Source organism: Mustela nivalis (genome assembly GCF_964662115.1).
Source record: "Mustela nivalis genome assembly, chromosome: 1".
NCBI lineage: Eukaryota > Metazoa > Chordata > Mammalia > Carnivora > Mustelidae > Mustela > Mustela nivalis.
Genome location: NC_139020.1, coordinates 208579170 through 208599403, shown reverse-complemented (window position 1 = coordinate 208599403; position 20234 = coordinate 208579170). Strand labels below are relative to the sequence as shown.

At 52.9% G+C, this 20234-nt stretch overlaps 2 protein-coding genes across 6 annotated transcripts; both read right to left on the bottom strand.

Annotated features, from left to right (window-relative positions):
* Positions 1–307: 307 nt before the first annotated feature.
* CDKN2D (cyclin dependent kinase inhibitor 2D) lies at positions 308–2873 on the bottom strand. 2 transcript variants are annotated; one of them, XM_082731692.1, is made up of 3 exons: positions 2731–2873; positions 2304–2459; positions 308–1266 (listed from the first exon to the last, which is right to left on the bottom strand). In XM_082731692.1, the coding sequence occupies exons 2-3, from the start codon at positions 2442–2444 to the stop codon at positions 907–909; spliced, it is 501 nt and encodes a 166-aa protein (XP_082587818.1). In that variant the 5' UTR covers positions 2445–2459; positions 2731–2873; the 3' UTR covers positions 308–906. The 2 variants fall into 2 exon arrangements, with proteins under 2 accessions (XP_082587818.1, XP_082587819.1); XM_082731693.1 differs by lacking the exon at positions 2731–2873 and adding an exon at positions 2543–2683.
* A 1328-nt stretch (positions 2874–4201) lies between these two features.
* Positions 4202–14374, bottom strand: AP1M2 (adaptor related protein complex 1 subunit mu 2). Of its 4 annotated transcripts, none has more exons than XM_082731556.1 (12): positions 14149–14374; positions 12846–13002; positions 12582–12649; positions 11349–11479; positions 11090–11237; positions 10873–10999; positions 10231–10373; positions 10079–10150; positions 6090–6248; positions 5403–5528; positions 4994–5069; positions 4202–4622 (listed from the first exon to the last, which is right to left on the bottom strand). In XM_082731556.1, exons 1-12 carry the CDS (start codon positions 14188–14190, stop codon positions 4600–4602), a joined length of 1272 nt encoding a protein of 423 aa, XP_082587682.1. In that variant the 5' UTR covers positions 14191–14374; the 3' UTR covers positions 4202–4599. The 4 variants fall into 4 exon arrangements, with proteins under 4 accessions (XP_082587682.1, XP_082587681.1, XP_082587683.1 ...); XM_082731555.1 differs by having other exon boundaries at positions 10231–10379; positions 14149–14368; XM_082731557.1 differs by having other exon boundaries at positions 10231–10379; positions 12846–13148; positions 14149–14271.
* Between the last annotated feature and the right edge of the window lie 5860 nt (positions 14375–20234).

Below are 20234 nucleotides of genomic sequence, written 5' to 3'. Positions count from 1 at the left end.
CGTGGGTCACGCCTCTTCGAGTCAGACTCCAGCCACCGCCCACTCCCCCCCACCCCCGCCCGCCCGGGGCTCCCGGCACCCAGCTGACATCTGGGGGCCCTTTCTCCATTCGCGGTTTCCTGCCTCCCTTCCGTTCCGACAGCGTAAACCGCTGCCCCACCCAGCTCACTCACCTCTCGCACCCTGGGAATTACCACTCTCACCCCTCCCCCAAAGCATCCACGACCTGGGACCCCTCTTTCGACCCCCTACAAACATGCTGGACGCGCGGCTCTCCATCGCTTCAAAAATCAGAAGCCACCAGCTCTGATCATGCACAAGTCTTAATTTAATGGGTAAAAACATTAAGTTATCACACAATTTTTTTCCACAAAGCTTAATAAATAGAATCTCTTTTTTTAAACGCTGTACAAGAGACTGGAAAACAAGCTTCCAACAAAATATGAACGAACTCATACTACCCTTTGATTCGAAACTCTCCCCCCTCCCACCCCATGCCTGAAAGCAGTGTGCACACTTTGAGGTCTCTCTCTGGGTACAAGCCAGCCAAGGTCGCCAGGTTCCAGGAGCCCTGGAAGCGATGACCTCACTCTGGGGCTGGGGCTTTAAACGCTCTGCTCTTGGGCGTCTGCAGCCCCAGCAATCTGAGGCACAGAGAAAACGGAACCGTTTAGATGGCTGTTGTCGGCAAGAGCCCTTCTCTGCCCAGCACGTCAAAAGGGGTGAGAAAAACAAACGAGAAATGTCCCTCAAACACACACACCCCGCAAATCAACACCAACAAGCCACAAACGGGTGCCCCTCCCCTTTTGACAGTGGGCAGAAATGAGGGATGAAAGTGTTTCTTTCCTCCTCTCTTGATGCAGAACCCCGCTGGGTCCTGTTGCAGGAGTGGGTGGCCCTGGGTCACAGCAGCACCACCGTGTGCCCCTGCAGGATGTCCATGAGATCCTGGGCCCCTAGCCCCTGCGCCAGCTCCAGGGGTGTGAGGCCCCTGGCGTCCCTGTGATGGAGATCAGACTCCATAGCCAGGAAGCTGACCACAGCCGTGTGGCCCTCTCGCACCGCCAGGTGTATGGGTAGCGCCCCAGTGCCATCAGGCGCGTTGACATCAGCACCATGCTCTACCAAGACCTTCAGGGTGTCCAGGAATCCAGTGCGCGCGGCGTCATGGGCTGGAGTAGTGCCGGTGGCGTCCTGAACATTGGGGCTGGCACCTTGCTTGAGGAGCTCCAAAGCAATGGTGGGGCTGCCGAACATCATGACCTGTGTGGGGGCCAAGGATAAGGGGTCTCAAGGGAGAGGTTCCAGGAAAAGGGGGTCACTGAAGAGAGGGGTCACTCAAACATAGGGAACACTAGAGATCTTCCAAAGAATCAGGAAACCCCAGATAACACAAGCTCTCAGACAGCTGTTGGATACCCCCAGAGAAATACATCTCCTGGGAAGAGGGACCCCTCCCCAAGAAACTGGTCATCCCCTAAGGACAAGATAATCCTCTAGGGAGTAGCCTGGGTGGAAACTTTCAAGGAACTTAAAACCCTCCCCAAAAAAGCAGAGAAGAGACATGCCCCATCCCATAAAGGAGATCGTTAAGAAATATGGCCCCCACCCCAGGAAATCAGCCTCATAGAATGAAAACTGCCCCCTAAGTACTTGACAGAGGACTGAAGGGAAAGGAAGTGCCCAGGGAATTTGAAACCCCTTCTCTAATTAACAGCTCCTCCCATATAGTGAGGATGCTTCAGAGGGTACTTGGGCCCCTTAAGAAATGGGGTTCCCCTGTAAAATGCCCCCCCCCCGAGAATAAGGACGCTCAAGCAATGTGTAACTGTGCCCCCATTAGGACTTTCCTTAATATACCAGAAATCCGGGGAACCAACAAACCCAGGAATGGAGATCTCCCCAATAACTGGATTCCTCTCAGAGAACCCTCCATTAAATGGGGACCCCCTGGAAACACGAATCCTCCTTTCCTGTAATTGGAAGGTCCAAGAAACTAGAGCCACCCCTATGAAACCAGGATCCAAAGAAGCTGAACTCATATCATGGAATAATAATCTCCCCAGGGAAACTGAATCCCCCGCATCCAGAGAATAAGAAATCCTCCAGAGAAGATGGAAAGTCCTCCCCTCCCCCAACCTAACCCCATCCATCCACCACCCACCCACGGAAAAGGGAGCAACATCGGCCCAGGAAAAAAGGACGGGACCCCCCAGTCCACCACCACCGCGACCAGGAAACGTAAGGGAAAGGGTCTGGGGTCCCAGCCCCGCCCTCACTCCGAGCTGGCCGGGCCTCACCTGCAGCGCCGTCTTGCCGAAGCGGTTCAGGGCGTCGGGATGCACGAGCTCGCGGTGCAGAAGGCGGCGCACCTCCTGCACGTCGCCCCGGGCCGCCGCCCCGGTTAGCCGGTCGCCGGCGCGGACCTCCTCCAGCAGCATGTCGACACTGGCAGCCTGCAAAGCCCCCGCCCCACCCCGGCGCCGTCAGTGCGGGGAAAGCCACGGAAACCCGCCCGAAGATCCGCTCCGAGGCGCACCTGGCCCGCGCGAGGCTCCCAGCTCAGCTCGCCCGTCGGCTCTCCGGCGCGACCCCCGCCCTCCCGGCGGGCTCCTCCCCGCTCGGCCAGCGGGTCGCCGGGGGCTGAGAGCCCGGCCCAACCCTCCGCCGCCCGCACCGCCCGGCCGGGCGCCCGCCCCTTGGGGGCCGGGTCTCCCCCCAACTCACCCTCCCTCCTCCGCGACGTCTGTTCTGAGGCGGTGTCGAAGCCGCTGCCAAGCTGGCCGTCAGGGGGCGGTGCCGGCACGCCGGAGGCCCCGCCCCGAACGCTGCGGATTTGTTTTCTTACGAACTCGCTACACTGTAGCCCAGCGGCTTTGCCCGGCGCGCGACCCGCCGGCGCCCCGCCCACGCAGCCAGCGCAGCCAATGGTCGCGCGTCGCCGGGGGAGTTTTACGCTCCGGCATGGGCGGTACCGCTCCTGATTGGCCGAGCCGCGGCGACCGGTGGGCCGCCGGCAATGGCGGGGTTTTCGGTTTTTCAAACTCGCCAGGCGGGCGGGAAAGGGAGCCGGTTTAACTGACCCGCGGGGGAAAGGTCAGGGGCAGGGTAGCGCGGGCAGTCCAGTCTGGAGTTTCACCATTCAGTCACGCGATAAGCACTTATTAGCCCTTAGTCTGTGCAGAGAGCTTTATTTCACTCATTCGCCCACTGTGTGCTGGAACCCGTCCCGCGCTGGGGAGCGCACGTTCGGGCAACTACATAATTTTAGGTAGCGTTAGGCACCGTCAAGAAAATAAAACGGGGAAATGGAGTGGGTGAGAAGGAATCACGGTCGGGCTCAGATTGGACCAAACCTGGCACAGCAAATGAATGCCATGGCAGAGACAAAATTTCACGCTGCCAGCTGCAGCCGTCACGTGGACGAGCCTGGAAGGCGAGAGTCGAGGTCGCAGGCGGCGCTTACAGACGTCTGCATTCAGACTTTTACTGAGCACCCTCTCTGCACTAGGCGCACCAACTGGAGAGCGAGCCGGCCAGTTGGTCCCCGCTGCAGGACCCCCCCCCCCCATTTAGGTCGGGAGGAGACAGTAATGTGATCTTTGCAGGGTGGTAAACGCAATGGAGGTGATAAAACAGATAAGTGATAGTCTCTTGGGAAAGGAAGGCCGTTGAAACAGGTCTGGGAGGGCCTCCCCGAGGAGGTGACGTTTGCGATCTGAAGGTGAGGGAAGGAGCCCTGTGAATATCTGGGGGCGGGGGAGGTACATGGCAGGTGAAGGGCATTACTGTTGCAATGGCAGAGGTGGGAGCACACCTGCCATGCACGGGAAGCTTGAGGCCTATGGGCGGAGAGTGGGAGGGGGTGAAGACAGGTTAACCAGAAGGACGGGGAGCGCAGATAAGGATTGTGGACCGCACTGAGCACTTACGTTTTATTTTTCACGAGGGAACCCTGGGAGGGTTATGAACGCCACAATCTGGCTTAGAAGAGGCGCCCTCTGGCTGCTACAAGGGAAATTGATGCTGGCGGAACAAGGCTGGAGCCGGGGCCCAAGGAGCTGGGGGGAAACTGCACTGTCCCCAGACGTGCCGCCCCTGGGCCTGAGGAAGGGATCTGCGTTGCCCACTCCCATCCCAGCCCTTCAGCGGGTGTTCCTGGCATTCCCAGTCCCCAGCCAAGAATATACGCAGCAGCTAGATTCATTTTGTTTTTTAATACCATCCTAAAACTCTGGGTGGGCCAGCATGGCCTCCGGGCTCAGCAGCTGTGAAGGAGGGGTCCCGACACCCCTAAGGCAGGTCACTCCAAGAAGGCACTCATGAGGGGGTATTCAAGACCCTCCTCTATTTCTTCATATAAAATTGGAGGAGGGAGGAGCCAGGAGGCAAAAGGAGGTAGGGAGACTGTTCCTCCCAGCCTATGGGTGGAGGGAAAGGCAGGGAGGAAGCCAGGTGCTGGGTGCTGGGAGCAAGAAACTGCTAAGTCTGGGGCCTTCCCTTGTATACACCCCCTATCTTCCTCCCTCTCAAGTCTACAATCCCAGCCTGGGGAGAGGGAGGGCCCCATGTCCAAGTCCGCACCTCTTCTCTCTCCTAGCTGGTCCGAAGTTGATAATCTGCAGGGAAACAATAAGCAGGGACCATCTCCAACTGGGGAAAGGGAACAGAGGGAAAGCACCCCTTCTGCCTTTATTCCCCACCCCAGTGCTCATGATCAACCCATGGGTACGCAACAAGGCTAAGAAAAGGGTTCAACCCAGGGAAGGTAACCATAGCAACAAGCTTGTCTCCAGGTACAGATGGGGGTGCTGTGTGTCCAAACCCTATCAGTACTCTAGAACTGGCAACTGCCCCCATTTTAAAGATGGGCAAGATGAGGCCAGGTCTGTTGAATTGTGGTGACCCTCTGACCCAAGTATGGCCAAAGCCCTGAGACCACCCATTGGATCTCCTTGACCCAGCATCCTAGGGAGCCGAGCTGCCTTACCACCACTTTGGGTGATGTAGCGAACCCATGGCAGGGCCTGGTAACCGCTTTTCTCAATGATCTTCATGTACCGAACCTGAAAGGGGATGAAACAAGGCCCAGGCTGTGCAGGGAGCCTGGCTGTGGTGAGGGAACTAAATGTAACACAGCTAGGGGAGAATGTGGTGACATGGTCTATGAGTGGTGACATGGGCTAGAGCAAAGGTGTGGCACGGGCAGCGGCGGGAGGGGAGCAGGGAGGCAGTCCAGGACACTGGGAAAGAGATGGCACAGTGTAAGGGAATAGATGCAGGGTGGTTTTGGGGGGACGAGATGGTGCAGGCCAGGGAACAGATGTGACCTGAGCCAAGGCATAGGAGAATGGGGAACCCACTGAGGCCAAGGAGGGAAGATACCTGCTCACACTCACCTGGATTCCAGAGACGGTGAAATAGGGGATCTCAAACTTGACCCCAATAGGGGGCCGACCCTCTACCTCCTCCTTCTCCACGCTGGGGAGGCCAAAGTGGGCACGCATCAGGTACTCCTTGCCCCCCTGAGGGCACATGGGGGCATCAGACACACCAAGAAGCCTCCCTCTGCCCAGACCATCCTCCCGGCGGCCCCCAGAGTAGGCTCTGCTCTTTGTCCATTTCAGACCAGAAAGTGAAGCTTTCTGGCCAAGGTACAGCTGAAGCTTCTAACTATAAAGCCTGGTCAGAGGGCTTCTGATGACCCCCCCGCCCACTTTCCAGGCCCTAATGGATCCTCCCACCCCCATCCCATTCACAGGGACAGACCAAACCCTCCAGCAGCCCAAGGATGAGGGTAACAGGATCCTGTCTATTTCACAGATAGGCAAACAGAGCCTCCGTGAAGGGAAGTAGGTTTCCTAAGACTGTCTAGCTGAGAAGGCAAGGGAGAACTTGAACCCAGGGCTGGTTTCCTCAAGACCTGGGAGGCGGGGAGTTTAACCACCACGCTGGCCTGGTTTCCAGCTTTACGATCCTTAAAGGATAACCATGTGCATACACACAAGGCTCGCTATTTGTTCTCTGGCTTGCTTGCAAGCTGCAAGGGCAGGTCCCTCAGATCCCACACCCATCCCAGTACTCACCGGGAAAGACTTAATACTCCAAATAACGACATTCTTTTCCGGCACGTACTTGGCACTGCCTACACTGGTCTTGAACTTCGGGGAGTCGGCGTCACTGGGCACGGGCACGGATATCTCCACACCATTGGCCACCGACTGCTTCTTAAACTGCCCCTTGGCCTGTCAGAGGAGAGGGTGTGGGGTGTGAAGAATTCACTCCTGCATCCCGCAAATATTCAAGCCCTTTCCCCGCACGACCTCAGGGAGAGCCTCTGCAGTCCTGAAGTGGGAACAATCAGCTTGCCCGTTTTACAGATGAAAAATGGAGATGGGGGAAGCTAAGGCATTTGCTTGGAGATGCACGGCCAACACGTGGCAAGCTGGGGGGGGGGGTCACACCCACAGAGGACTCCAGAGGATCTGTTGTTAGTGCCTTCTTTTTGTAAAGTGTCCAACTCTTTTGCCTGGTCCAAAATGCAAATGATGCCCATCACAGAGGATTTTTCACTTGAGAGCTGGCATTTAATGAGCCCCTAGCACATGCTGGGCCCCAAGCCAACCACTTGGTCCTCTCGCTAATTCCCTAAAGTAGGATCCATCCCTGAGGTCCATTTTACAGATGAGGAGAATGAGGCACTCTGTCCGAGTGAATTAGCTGGTACTTGACAGAGCAGGTACTTGCATCAGGCTCGGGCTGGCAACGATCGCATGTCTCACAAGTCATTGAATAAGTTATGTCACCCGTATCTGACACGTGACACGGGACAGACTTTGAACACAGGGATTTTAAGTGTTCTGTGTACAGTAGCTAGCATTATGATTACTACCACTATTGATCAATTTGGGGAGGGATGTTTGGGAGGTGGCATCAGGGGCAGAGGACCTCGAAGTAAACCAGAGGGCATATTCTTTCCGGGAAGCATCAGCACTGATGGCCCCTTCCCCTTTTTGAGGGGTGTCAAGACCCTCCCAGGTGACCATTCATTCACACTGCAGCTTCCCTGACACCCTGAGACCAGGGAACAAAGTGAAATTGAAAAACAGAGACTCTTGGGACGCCTGGGTGGCTCAGATGGTTGGACGACTGCCTTCGGCTCAGGTCATGATCCCGGAGTCCCGGGATCGAGTCTCACATCGGGCTCCCAGCTCCACGGGGAGTCTGCTTCTCCCTCTGACCTTCTCCTCGCTCATGCTCTCTCTCACTGTCTGTCTCTCAAATAAATAAATAAAATCTTTAAAAAAATAAAAAAAGAAAAAGAAAAACAGAGACTCTTAAGCCAGGCAGACCCAAGTTCAAGGTAGGTTACTGCCTCCTCTTTCCTAGGTAGGGGACATTGGCACCCCTCTGAACCTCAGCTTCCCCATTTGTAAAAGAGGGCTGACTCTAAACTGTGGAGAAGCTCTTGTTTGGGACCCTGGGAGCTGTTCACGGCAACAAGAACTAGAGTGGCCAAGAACTGGAAAAAAAAACACACAAGAGAAGGAACAGAAAAAATCCCCAGGGTGGGATACTCAACAGCTATAGAAAGGGAGGCACGAAACTACAGCTTCTGGGACTCGTGTTCAAATCAAGCTTATGCAAACAAAGCTAGTCGGTCCACTGATAGGATCAGAAACCTGCAGAACAAAATATTTATGGTTAAAAATGTAGGCAGTAGGGCGTGTGGCTGGCTTAGTTGGTGGAACATGAAACTCTTGATCTTCGGATTGTGAGTTTGAGTCCCAGAATGGGCATGGAGACCACTTAAAAGTCAGTCTTAAAATAAAAATTAAAATTTTCTAAATCTTTAAAAAAATGTGGGTGCCAGGGGTGCCTGGGTGGCTCAGTGGGTTAGGCCTCTGCCTTCGGCTCAGGTCATGATCTCAGGGTTCTGGGATCGAGTCCCGCATCGGGCTCTCTGCTCAGCAGGGAGCCTGCTTCCCCGCTCTCTGCCTGTCTCTCTGCCTACTTGTGATCTCTCTCTCTCTGTCAAATAAATAAATAAAATCTTTAAAAAAAAAAGTGGGTGCCAAAATTATATACATACATATACACATATATATATACACTGAGGACTTTCTTTAAAACATGTAAGTATTATATATATATATATATATATATATTCACTAGGAAAGTAAATAAAACATGTCAGTTGGTGTTAAGTCATAGGGGAAAAATAGAGCAAAGAGGGAGGTGGGGAATGATAGGGGGTGGCAACTTTATTTTATTTTTTAAAGATTTCATTTATTTGAGAGACAGTGACTGAGAAACAGCATGAGCTGGCAGGGGAGGGAAGCAGACTCCCCACTGAGCATGGAGCCGGACATGGGGCTCGATCCCAAGACCCTGGGATCATAACCTGAGCCAAAGGCAGACACTTAACCTACTGAAGCACCCAGGTGCCCCATGGGGGTTGCAATTTTATTTATTTTATTTATTTTTTTTAAAGATTTTATTTATTTGGGACGCCTGGGTGGCTCAGTTGGTTAAGCAGCTGCCTTCGGCTCAGGTCATGATCCCAGTGTCCTGGGATCGAGTCCCACATCAGGCTCCTTGCTTGGCAGAGAGCCTGCTTCTCCCTCTGCCTCTGCCTGCCTCTCTGTCTGCCTGTGCTCGCTCGCTCTCTCTCCCTCTGTCTCTGACAAATAAAAGATTTTATTTATTTATTTGACAGAGAGAAATCACAAGTAGGCAGAGAGGCAGGCAGAGAGAGAGAAGGAAGCAGGCTCCCTGCTGAGCAGAGAGCCCGATGCGGGACTTGATCCCAGGACCCTGAGATCATGACCTGAGCCGAAGGCAGCAGCTTAACCCACTGAGCCACCCAGGCGCCCCGGGGATTGCAATTTTAAATAGGGAAATCAGGAAAGGCCTTTAAGGAGGTGGCATTTAGCAAAAAAAAATTGAAGGAGATGAGGGAAGGAGCCATATGGATATCTAGGGCAGAGAAGGAGTACGATCCAAAGGGAACAGCCAGTACAAAGGCCCTGAGGTATGACCTTGCTTGGTGTGAATAAAGAGAAAGCTGATATAGCTGGAATGGAGAGAGGGAGGGAGACAGTGGAGGGAGGTAAAGCTGGGGAGGTGACAGGGCAGACTGTCATAGGACCTTGTGGGATGCCAGGACTTTGGCTTTTACTCTCAGTGAAGTGGGAACCATGAAAGGTTGTAGGAAGAAGAGAGATACAGTCAGACTGAAGCACTCACAGGTGCCCTCTAAGGGAACAGACAGCGGGGGGCCAAGACAAGAGCTGGGAGACCAGGGCAGATGCAGTGGAGGGAGTATTAAGTGGGGCCGATTAGAGACCTATTTTGCCCAGGATTTGCTGATGGTTTGTCTGTCTGCCCATCTGGCCTGAAAACTTCTTGAGGACACCCTATTTTTATCTCTTCCCTCTTGTCCCTTAGACCCCTCACAAAGTAGAGGCTCCATTAAAATCATAATATGGGAGCGCCTGGGTGGCTCAGTGGGTTGAGGCCTCTGCCTTCAGCTCGGGTCATGATCTCAGGGTCCTGGGATGGAGCCCCGCATGAGCTCTCTGCTCAGCAGGGAGCCTGCTTCCCTTCCTTTCTCTGCCTGCCTCTCTGCCTACCTGTGATCTCTGTCTGTCAAATAAATAAATAAAATCTTAAAAATAAATAAATAAATAAAATCATAATATGTATAGCGAATACTCTGTCCATCATTTACACATTACTGAGAACCTACTACATGTCTGACCCTGGGGAAAAGAAATCCACACCAGGAAGAAGTAGACGTGACAGGCAGCAGAGCAGAGACCAGAGTGGGTGGGAGAGGGTGTGGGCCGAAGCTGTGGGCATGGCTGCTGGAACAGCAGCCCAGGCAGAAGGAAGAGCCAATACAAAGCCCCTACAGGGAACTGTGCCTGACATGTTTGAGAATCAGCCAGGAGACCAGCATGGCTGGAGGGAAGCGAGGAGCCAGGAGATGGGAGAGATGGGGTTAGGCTGGTGATTTCGGGGTTCGGGGGGGCAGACCATGCACTTTGAAGAATTGTTCCCCTGAGCTTACCTTGACCATGATCTCCACGCGGCTGTGGGAGAACTTCTCAATGACGGACTCAATCCAGATCAATGGCTTGACCTGCAGACAGCAGAAAAGGGAGTTCTTGGAGGTTCTAGGGCCCTTTCTCACCCCTATAATGGGGCTTTCCCCTGCTTCACCTGGGTGCTGAGGCGGTAGGACATGAGCTCAAAGTCGCCATCAGGTGGGATGAAGGAGATGGTGCGGTCATTGTCAAAGCGAGAGAGCCGCACGCACTGGTGGAATTTCACGTCCTCCAGCTCCACGGACTTGTTCTTGCTCCCTGAAACTCAGAGCCAAGCGGGCGGGCAGGTGACCCTGGAGGCCTGGCCCAGAGACCCTACCCCAGATCGTTACCCCCGTTTCCTTCCCTACCACTTGCCATTACCTGCCATTTTACAGGTAAGGAAACTGAGGCCCAGAGAGGGTGAGTAACTTGCTTGGGGTAACCCAGCTGGCCAGAAGCAGGAGGGGCAGAGCTAGAATCTGAACCCATGGAATCTGGCTCTTGCTGTCAGGTTTTTAAATAGGATACTATTCCGACCTCCTACTCCCACTGGAATGTCAGCTCCACAAGGACAGCGATTTGTCTTTTTCAGCCTTGTACTTGAGCCAGACACCCAATAATGAAGCACTGTTTGCGACAATGAGCCAGCAGCGCAGCACTGGCCATGACCAGCAGAGGGCACTCGAGTGCTTATTTGAGAACTGGCTGCATTTCTCTGGGTCCCCAGATAGGATGGGGTCCTCTCCCTCCCGTTTCCCCTCCTCCAGAAGCTTACGGCCAGTGAGCTCAAAGAGCACTCGGTCGTTGAGGCCAAGCCGCAGCTCTGGCATTCCCGACAGAAACACCTTGAGCTTGATGGTGCCCACGATCTCGCTCAGCAGGACGCTGCCGTTAGCATTGACCTGAGGATGCACAAATGGGGGTCAACAAGCACAGGGGCTCCTCTGCTGCCTCCAGGCTGCGGAAGGAGTGGGGGAGAAGAGGGGGCTCACCAGCAGGTTGACAGACTCAATGACATCAATGAAGACCTCATTCTTCTTGTACTTGATGCCCTCAGAGCGCCAGGACACAGCATTGGTGACAGTGGGTGGCACCCGAGATTTGCCGGTCTCCAGCTTGTTGCCCTGCTGCGTGATGTACCTGTCAGGAGGCCGGGATGATGACTAGCTGGACCCAGGGATGCTTCCCAGACCGTCCCGGACTTCCTTCCATGAGGGGGTCTCCCCGTGGCTGTCCCCATGGCCCACTCACTCCTGTAGGATCTTGCTGTCCGTGGTCTGTGGGAAGCCAAAGTCCATGAGTTCATCCAGCAGCTCATAGACGATGACAAAGTTGTCACGGATGCTCTCCTCCTCCAGCTCCTTGAAGTACTCAGAGAACACCTGGGGGTGCAGGGAAACAGACACGAGCAGAGGTATGGCTGGGGCCTCATTCATCCAGCCAGCAACCCAACAGGCAACTATTAAGTGCCTACTGTATAGGAGCACTGGGACATTAAGAATTCGGGGACTCCATGAGCATTAGGGGTTTGGGAACCCCAAGTTCAGAGCCTCTGGGAAGTGGTTGGTATAACCACAGCAGGAACCTATCAGTCATCTGACATTCAAAAAACCCTCCATCCCTCATTTTGTCCCAGCCCCCCTGGCCTTCTTTCTGATCTCACCTGGCAGTCTTTGCATATGTTCTCCCCTCTGCCTGGGACATTCTTCTCACAGTGGGCTTCTTGTCATTTGGGACTGAGCTCAAATGTCATCTCTTCAGTGAAGCCACGACCATCCCCCCCGCCCCCACCTTGAGTGTCCAGGTGAGACTAGCATCCCAGTCTCCAGTTCTCATAATGTCCTGTTGCACCTCCTTCGTGCCCTTTGACTCCTTGGGACAGGCAGGGACTGTGCCTCTCTTATGCACAGCTGTGTCCCCTCTTTGCCTAGCAGGGGACAGATCAATACACATTCCTTGTTTGTTGAAAAGTATTTCCTGGGTGCTTTCTCAGTCATTGAGAATGTCCTTTCCCACCCCCAATTATTATATGACTCTATAAGCAGTACTAATGCTAACAATACCAAACTGTTATTGAGCACTTACTGTATACTAGGCACTGTTTTAGGCACCCATAAATATGAATTTGACTAATGTTGTCCAACAACCCCAAGGTAGGACTTGTTGCAACTCCCAGTTTAGAGACAGTGAGAGAAATGACTTGCTCAAGTTCACATGGCCAGGGAGCAAGAAGGGTGGTGGGGTGGGCACCTGGGATTGGAACCCAGTTTTTTCTGGCTCAGATCTGAGCAGTGCACTGTCTTAGAAACCTCCTTGGTCCTTGCCCTACAGGGAGAGAGACGATGCCCTTGCAGCTAATGAGAACACAGAGATGGGGCTTTGACGGAGGTCAGGGAAAGCTTCCTAGGAGAAATGGATCCGGAAAGAGAAGGGCAAATCGAGTGGACGGACAGACCAGCTGGCCAATGGGAAGGCAGAACCTACCTCCACCGTCTTGTAGAGGAAGGAGTACACGAGGGAGGCGTTGGCGTTCTTCAGTGTGGTGGCCACCACTGTGGGCAGCAAAGTTAAGGAAAAGGTGCCATTTTGGACGTCTCAAATGGAGCACGGATCCTAAAATCTTACCTGTCCATCCCTCCCCAACCCGAACCGCTGATGTGCTGTGCAACTTCTTTCCTCCGTCCACTCTCTCTGGGCCTGAGCCACCACCATCCCAGGCCTCCAGGAATCCCACTAAGGGCCGGATACAGTAGAGATTGCTGTGTTTGATCCACAGGAAGTGGACCCGGCCATGGCTCAGCAGTGGGGCCAGGGCACCCTCTTCCTCCCGCTGCATGAGCAGAGGCATGAAGTGCTCGATCTCACTCATGGCCACATCGCCCTTGTAGTTGCGGCTGATCAGGGGCTAAGGGTGAGCAGAGAAGTCGCGGTCACCACGGGGATCTGGGCCCCTTCATCCAGGGGCATCAGAGAGAGTGCCTGGTTCTGACTCTACTTCCTGGCTGCCAGGCAGGGGCAAGACTCTGCTGCTCTGTGCCTCAGTTTCCTCCTCTGTAAAATGGGAGCAAGATAACAACAGCAAACGTGTCCAGAGTCCTCAGTGCGGACCAGCCATCTCCTCCTACAGACCGGACGTTTGCTGACTGATTTGCATCTCACTGCAGTCTGTGGGGCAGGCAGCATCACCATCTTCATGTGTCTTCATCTGAAGGATGGAGCCCCCCAAGGTGTGAACCATATCTCTTAACAGGTGGGGAAACCGGGAATGGAACCAAGACACATGGGTTCCAGCATTCCAGCTCCTGCCCAAGGCTTCACAGGCACCAAACTGGTGAGGTGGGGACAACAGAAGGGAAGGGAAGGGTAGGTAGAAAGGAAGGAAGGAGGCAAAGAAAAGAGAAAGATTCTAGAAAGAAAGAGAGAAATACCCTTATAGGTGCTGCTCGTCAGTCAGTAAGCACTTGATACCAACAGTCCCTACTTCCTGAGCTGGTGTAGTCCAAGGTTGAGAACCCCCAGGGGGCAGAGCTGGTCCTCAAACACCTTACTTTCACCATCACAGTTTTTATGGATATGAAATGCCACGGCGAATGAGAGGGGGCTTCGAAAAAGGGACAAGGCAGCCCCAAACGGGAATGAGGGTCTCCTGCCCCTGTCTTCCCCCAAATATGAATCGTGTGGATGATTGAGACGGTGATAGAAAGAATTTCAACGAACTGAACATCTCGTGTTTGCAGCTGGGTTCTTGTGCTAAGTAGTTTACTCTCATCCAGCTGTATTCATTCTTATTGGGTGGGGACCTCTGTTATTCCCATTTTTGCGGACAGGGAGCCTGAGGCCCAGGGAGGCAAAGCCCCCGGCCCGCGGCACGCGGCTGGGAAACAGTGGAGGTGGGATTCCACCCGGGACTTCCAGCGATTGGGGGAGGGGTGTTCCCACGCTCCCAGAGCTTTCTGGAGCCTCCCTGCCCGCGAGGAGGGGCCGCCCCTGGGACCAGGGGAGCGCAGCCTCACCTGTCCTTTCCCACCCCCATCCCCCGCGCCCGGCCCACCTTGCCCTTGACGTCGAGGATGAAGACAGCCGAGGCGGACATGGTGGCAACCGGCGGACCCGGGAGGCGGGGAGGGAGCGCCGGGAGGCGACGGCGGCGCCGCTTCCTCCTTCCTGCGGAAGCGGCCCCGCGCAGGTGAGCGCCCAGGTGAGAGCGTCTTAAAGGGGAGGCCTCCAGGTGAGCGGCGCTGTTGGCCGACGCGGAGACTGCTGCAGGGCGGGGCCTCGGAGGGGACAGCTGCCCCGCCTCACTTTCCGTCTGCACCCTGGAGAGCTGATGGGAGGAGTCTCCAGACCAACCAACCATCCCTTCGTCCACCCAGCCACCCGCTCACTCCCCCCACCCCCGACCCATGCATCTCCCCACCCACTCATCCTTCTCCATCCGTCCACCCATTCAAACATTTCATCTTGTTTCTCTTCAGTCTCTCCCACAGGCACACCTGGCCCAATGGAGGAGAGATTTTGTCCTGTTTTTGTCTGTGTCCCCAGTGCCCCACACTGGGTACTCGATAATATCTGTCCAGCTCTGTGGAGAGGGGAGAAAAAAAAATGCATTTGTGCAAATCGTTAATGCATTCATTCATTCATTCATTCATACAATAACTATTTACTAATTAATTTTTCTTCCCTTAGATATTTACTGACTAGTACATTCTTTCACCGAGGAACTCTGGGTAGAACTCGGAGCAGAACATATGTAACCGCTTTTATTATTATTCCTAATGTACTCTTAGTTGTTCCAGTAAAGTATTTATAAACTCCTATTATGTGACACTAAGATGTTGATAGACTGTTGAAAAGATCAATGGTCATTATTATTGGGGCTGTATTATAAAGTTATTCACGCAACAAGCATTTATTGAGCACCTTCTGTGTACTGCACTGAACACATGGAGGCTGGTAATGCTGCTGTTGCTACTGATTCATGCATGCAGTGAGTGAATATTTATCAAGCAGCCCTGTACCACTATGGATGGCAAACAGATCAAGCCCTGTCACTGCTCTCTGCAAGGGGGGTGAGAGCAGTGACACAACGTAAAAACCAAAAGACAAGATGACCTTTGATCATGACCAGAGATCATCTTGACTGTCTCAGTCGTGATCATCTCTGATCAAGAAGGCAAGGGAAGAGCACCTGGGTGGTTCAGTCCATTAAGCGTCTGCTTTCGGCTCCGGTCATGATCCCGGGTTCCTGGGATCCAGCCCCATGTTGGTTGGGGGGAGGTCCCTGTTCAGTGGGGCATCTGCTTCTCCTTCTCCCTCTGCCTGCTGCTCTGCCAACTTGGGCGTCCTCTCTCTCTCTGTCGAATAAATAAATGAATAATCTTAAAAAAAAAAAAAGGTGGAGGAAGAAGAAAGCAAGTGAGCTGGTAGCAGGGTGCAGGGGGCGCTGTGAGAACAGAGAGATCAGAGAAGGGGCTGACATTTGGAAATTTCCCACCATGTCCTTAAGAGCAGGAAGAAGACAGCGGAAAGAGTCTTCAGGCAGAACCTGCATAAAGCGAGTACTAATATTGTTTTTGTTGTCTTGTTTATATGTGCTAGTGCAGCACGAGGCCTTGGGAACTGGCTGCTTGGGCTCAAGTCCGGGCTCTGCCACCAGCCAGCTGGGTGGCCTCAGGCACCTGCTCTGCCCTGCCGCACATCTCTGAAACAGGGTCAACTGCTCTTACCTCCTTAGGTTATCATGCAGATGCTTGGGTCATTACCCCCAGCACGACTCTTGGAACTGACCTGGGATGTAGCCAACACTCAGTAATGTTGTCAGTATTATTTGCTATCATTGCCATAATTATTTACCGTGAAGCAGTTGAGAATACAGATGGCAGTGGGATGCCTGGGTGGCTCAGTCTGTTAAGTGTCTGCCTCTGGCTCTGTCATGATCCCGGGGTCCTGGGTTCCAGTCCCACATCGGGCTCCCTGCTCAGCAGGGAGTCTGCTTCTCCCTTCCCCTCCTCCCGTCTCCCTGCTCCTGCTCTCTCTCTCTCTCCCCCTCAAATAAATAATTAAAAAAAAAAGAAAAGAAAAAAGACACAGGCAGACACTCATCCTTCCTTACTCCTGCAAACTCAGCCCCACAACTTTATCAGCCTCTGGGGGTGTGGTGGGTGTCCCCAGAGGGGACTCGAGGGAGGGAGGCAAGGACAGCAGCTGCTGCTATCAGAACTACCCACTCCTCTCCCAACGGGCCTCTAACTCGGATGATATCAAAGCAACGGCTCCCCAGCCTAACCGTGCACTTGATCACAGGAACGGCTCTCCTGCTACATCGGTCTTCTGTGATTTTCTTTTTATTTATTTTATTTACTTGTTTGTTTGTTTTTGCTCGTTGACTCTGGTCTTCTCATCTTTGCTTTCCTGATAAATCAGGACCCGAGGGGGAAGACCTTCTATGTCTTCTTCCATTGGAGGAAGCAGAGGCCCAGAGAGGTCAAGCCTCTCGCCCAGGGCTACACATCTGTGAGGCAGTTGGGCCAGAACTTGCACTAGAGTCCTGAAGGTCAAGCACTTAATCCCCACCCACTCCCAACAGCATAGCCAGGTACCAGTATTCCTATTACTAACAATACCTCACGCCCGCCTGTGGGGCACTCACCATACCCAAGCCCTGCCCTAAATGTCTCCCCTGTGGGAATCCTTCTAGAAACAATGCCCGAGTGAGGGAGGCCTGTTATCTCCGTTTGACAGATAGCATTGCCAAGGGGAGGAGAGCCACGGACTGACGTGGACACAGTCACTCAGTGACAAAGTCACTCAGTCAGCAGTGGTGGAACAGAATTTCCAGCCCCGCACAGTCCAAGGTTTTATGTTGTCTTTGCTCAAAAGAGGGCGATTGCCGCCACTCTCCTTCCCACCTGCCCCCTGCTCAGAAGGTGACTCAGGGGGATGGCAAAGGCTGCCGGGCCCTTGCCCCAGCCCACAATCACTGAGCCTTCTAGGTCCCTGAGACCTTTTTTTTTTTTTTTTTTAAAGATTTTATTTGACAGACAGAGATCGCAAGTAGGCAGAGAGGCAGGCAGAGAGAGAGGAAGGGAAAGCAGGTGCACCACTGAGCTGAGAGCTCGATCCCAGGACCCCGGGATCCTGACCCCAGCGGAAGGCAGAGGCTTTCTTTAACCTCCTGAGCCACCCAGGTGCCCCTCCCCCGAGATTTTTTTTTTTTTAAGATTTTATTTATTTATTTGACAGAGAGAAATTACAAGTACACTGAGAGGCAGGCAGAGAGAGAGAGAGAAGGAAGCAGGCTCCCTGCTGAGCAGAGAGCACGATGTGGGACTCGATCCCAGGACCCTGAGATCATGACCTGAGCCGAAGGCAGCGGCTTAACCCACTGAGCCACCCAGGCGCCCCCCGAGATGTTTTTTCAGGCAGTAAATAGAACCCAAAAGTCCGGGCCCAGAAGCCCTGGAATCTGAAACTTAAAAGGTCTGTTTGGCTGTAAAATGCACGAACCCGAAAGCTTCAGTGGGGACAGAGAACAGAGTAGCTCTGTGTGCCCCAGGGCCCCGCCTCCGCTGTCCCCAGGGGCTGTGGCCTTGCCCCAGTTCCTCCGAGAGGCCTAGAGCCCGCCCCAGCCTCCCCTCTGGGACTCTGCCACTCGGCCCCTCCGCACCCCCTTCAGTCCCGGCTCCACGTTACTCAAGGGCGTGGTCTGAAACTTGACCCTCCCTCCCTCTTCTATCCCCCGCGGCTCCCAGCGCCTCTGCGCGGCTGAGGCCGGTACAGTGAGAAACAGCCCTGGCTGACCTCTCTCCCGAGCTGCCGCTGCTTGAACCCACTGCCCCAGACACCCTGACTTCCTAAATTTCAGTTCCTCTCTCTCTTTCTCTCATTCCTCCGGCACCTAACCACACAGCACAAAATTGCCTGCTCCTCTTGGCTTTTTTTAGGCTTTTTCTCAAGCCGAGATAACGTCTCCTCTTCAGGAAGCCTTCTCTGATCTGTCAGCCCGAGTCTAGGTCACGTCCCTCCTCTGGGCTCTCTCCACTGTTCCATCCTTCCCTGTCACAGCTGTGTTGCACCGTTTTTTAAAAATCTATTTTTTTTTTAAACTTTAGCTACCTAACATAAACTTGATCGTTTTATCCATTTCAAGGGTACAATGCAGAGACATGAACACATTCACAGCATTGTGCTGCCCTGAACCGCCATCCTTCTCCAGAACTCTTTTCATCTCAAAAAACTGAAACTCTGGGCCATTAAAACCCTAAGTTCCCCTCCCATTCCTCCTCCCCAGCCCCTGGCACCCACCATCTACTTGCTGTGTCCCTGAATTTATTCCCCTAGGGAGTTCATAGCAGTGGAATCAGACAGCATTTATCCTTTGATGACCAGCCTGATAAACCCAATTTTTAAAATATATTTTAATTGTACGATTTTTAAAATTGAAGTGTCATTGACAATGTTATATTGGCTTCCGGCACACAACACAGACAATCAGCAATTCTGTATCTTATGCGGTAAGTGTGGCATTGCCATCTGTCACCATCTAATGTCATTACGATCCTATTGACTGTGTATTTCCTGGTCGGTCCTTTTTAATCCCTGTGACGTAGGTGTTCTATAACTGGAAGTTTGTACCCCCTAACCCCCTTCCCTTAAGTCTCTCATGTACCCACTCTTCCCTCTCTGGCCATTACCCATTTTTTTTTTTAAAGATTTTATTTATTTATTTGACAGAGAGAGATCACAAGTAGGCAGAGAGGCAGGCAGAGAGAGAGAGGAGGAAGCAGGCTCCCCGCCGAGCAGAGAGCCCGATGCGGGACTCGATCCCAGGACCCTGAGATCATGACCTGAGCCGAAGGCAGTGGCTTAACCCACTGAGCCACCCAGGTGCCCCATTACCCATTTTCTATATTTATCATCCTGTTCCGATTTTTTTGTTTGTTTGTGCCTTTGTTGAGATGCCACATGGAAGTGAGATCACATGGTATTTGCCTTTCTCTGACTGATTTCCCTTAGCATAATACCCTCTAGGTCTGTGCATGCTGTCAAGAATGGCAAGATTTTATTCTTTTTATGGCTGAGTAACATTCCATCAAATATGGATGCCACCATCTTGATCTAGTCAACTGTCAATGGGTTCTTTGGTTGCTTCCATACCTTAACTGCTGTAAGCATTTTATTTTATTTTTCCAATTTTTTAAGATTATTTCTTTATTTGACAGAGAGACACGGTGAGCGAGGGAACACAAGCAGGAGGAGTGGGAGAGGGAGAAGCAGGCTGCTCCCTGCTGAGCAGGGAGCCCCATGTGGGACTCGATCTTCGGACCCAGGGATCATGACCTGAGCCGAAGGCAGACGCTTAATGACTGAGCCACCCAGGTGCCCCTATTTTTAATTTTTTGAAGACCCTCTGTACTATTTTCTGTAGTGGCTACACCAATTCACTTTCCCACCAACAGTGCAAGAGGGTTCCTTTTCCTCCACGTTAAATCTATTTCTTTTCTTTCTCTCTTTTTTTTAAAAAGATTTTTATTTATGTATTTGACAGAGAGATAGAGAGCACAAGTAGGCAGAGGGAGAAGGAGAAGCAGGCTTCCTGCTGAGCAAGGAGCCTGACATGGGGCTTGATCCTGGGCCAGGCACCCCTAAATCTATTTTTTAATAGAATTTTGATTACCCTCATGAATATTTTCTCCTATTAAAGAGAGAAAGGGACACCTGTATGGCCCAGTCGGTTAACCATCTGCTCTCAGCTCAGGTCAGGATACTGGGATCCTGGGATGGAGTCCTGCATCAGGCTCCTTCCTCAGCAGGGAGCCTGCTTCTCCCTCTCCTGCTGCTCGCCCTGCTTGTGCACTTTCTCTTTCTCTCTCTCTCTGACCAATAAATAAATGTTTTAAAAGATTTAATTTATTTGTGTGAGAGAGAGAGCATGAGAGGGGAGAAGGTCAGAGGGAGAAGCAAACGCCCTGCTGAGCAGGGAGCCTGATGTGGGGCTCAATCCCAGGACTCCAGGATCATGACCAGAGCTGAAGGCAGTCGCTTAATCAACTGAGCCACCCAGGCACCCTAAATAAAATCTTAAAAAAATAAAAAAATAAATAAAATATTAAAAAGAGAGAGAGGGAAGGAAAGAGA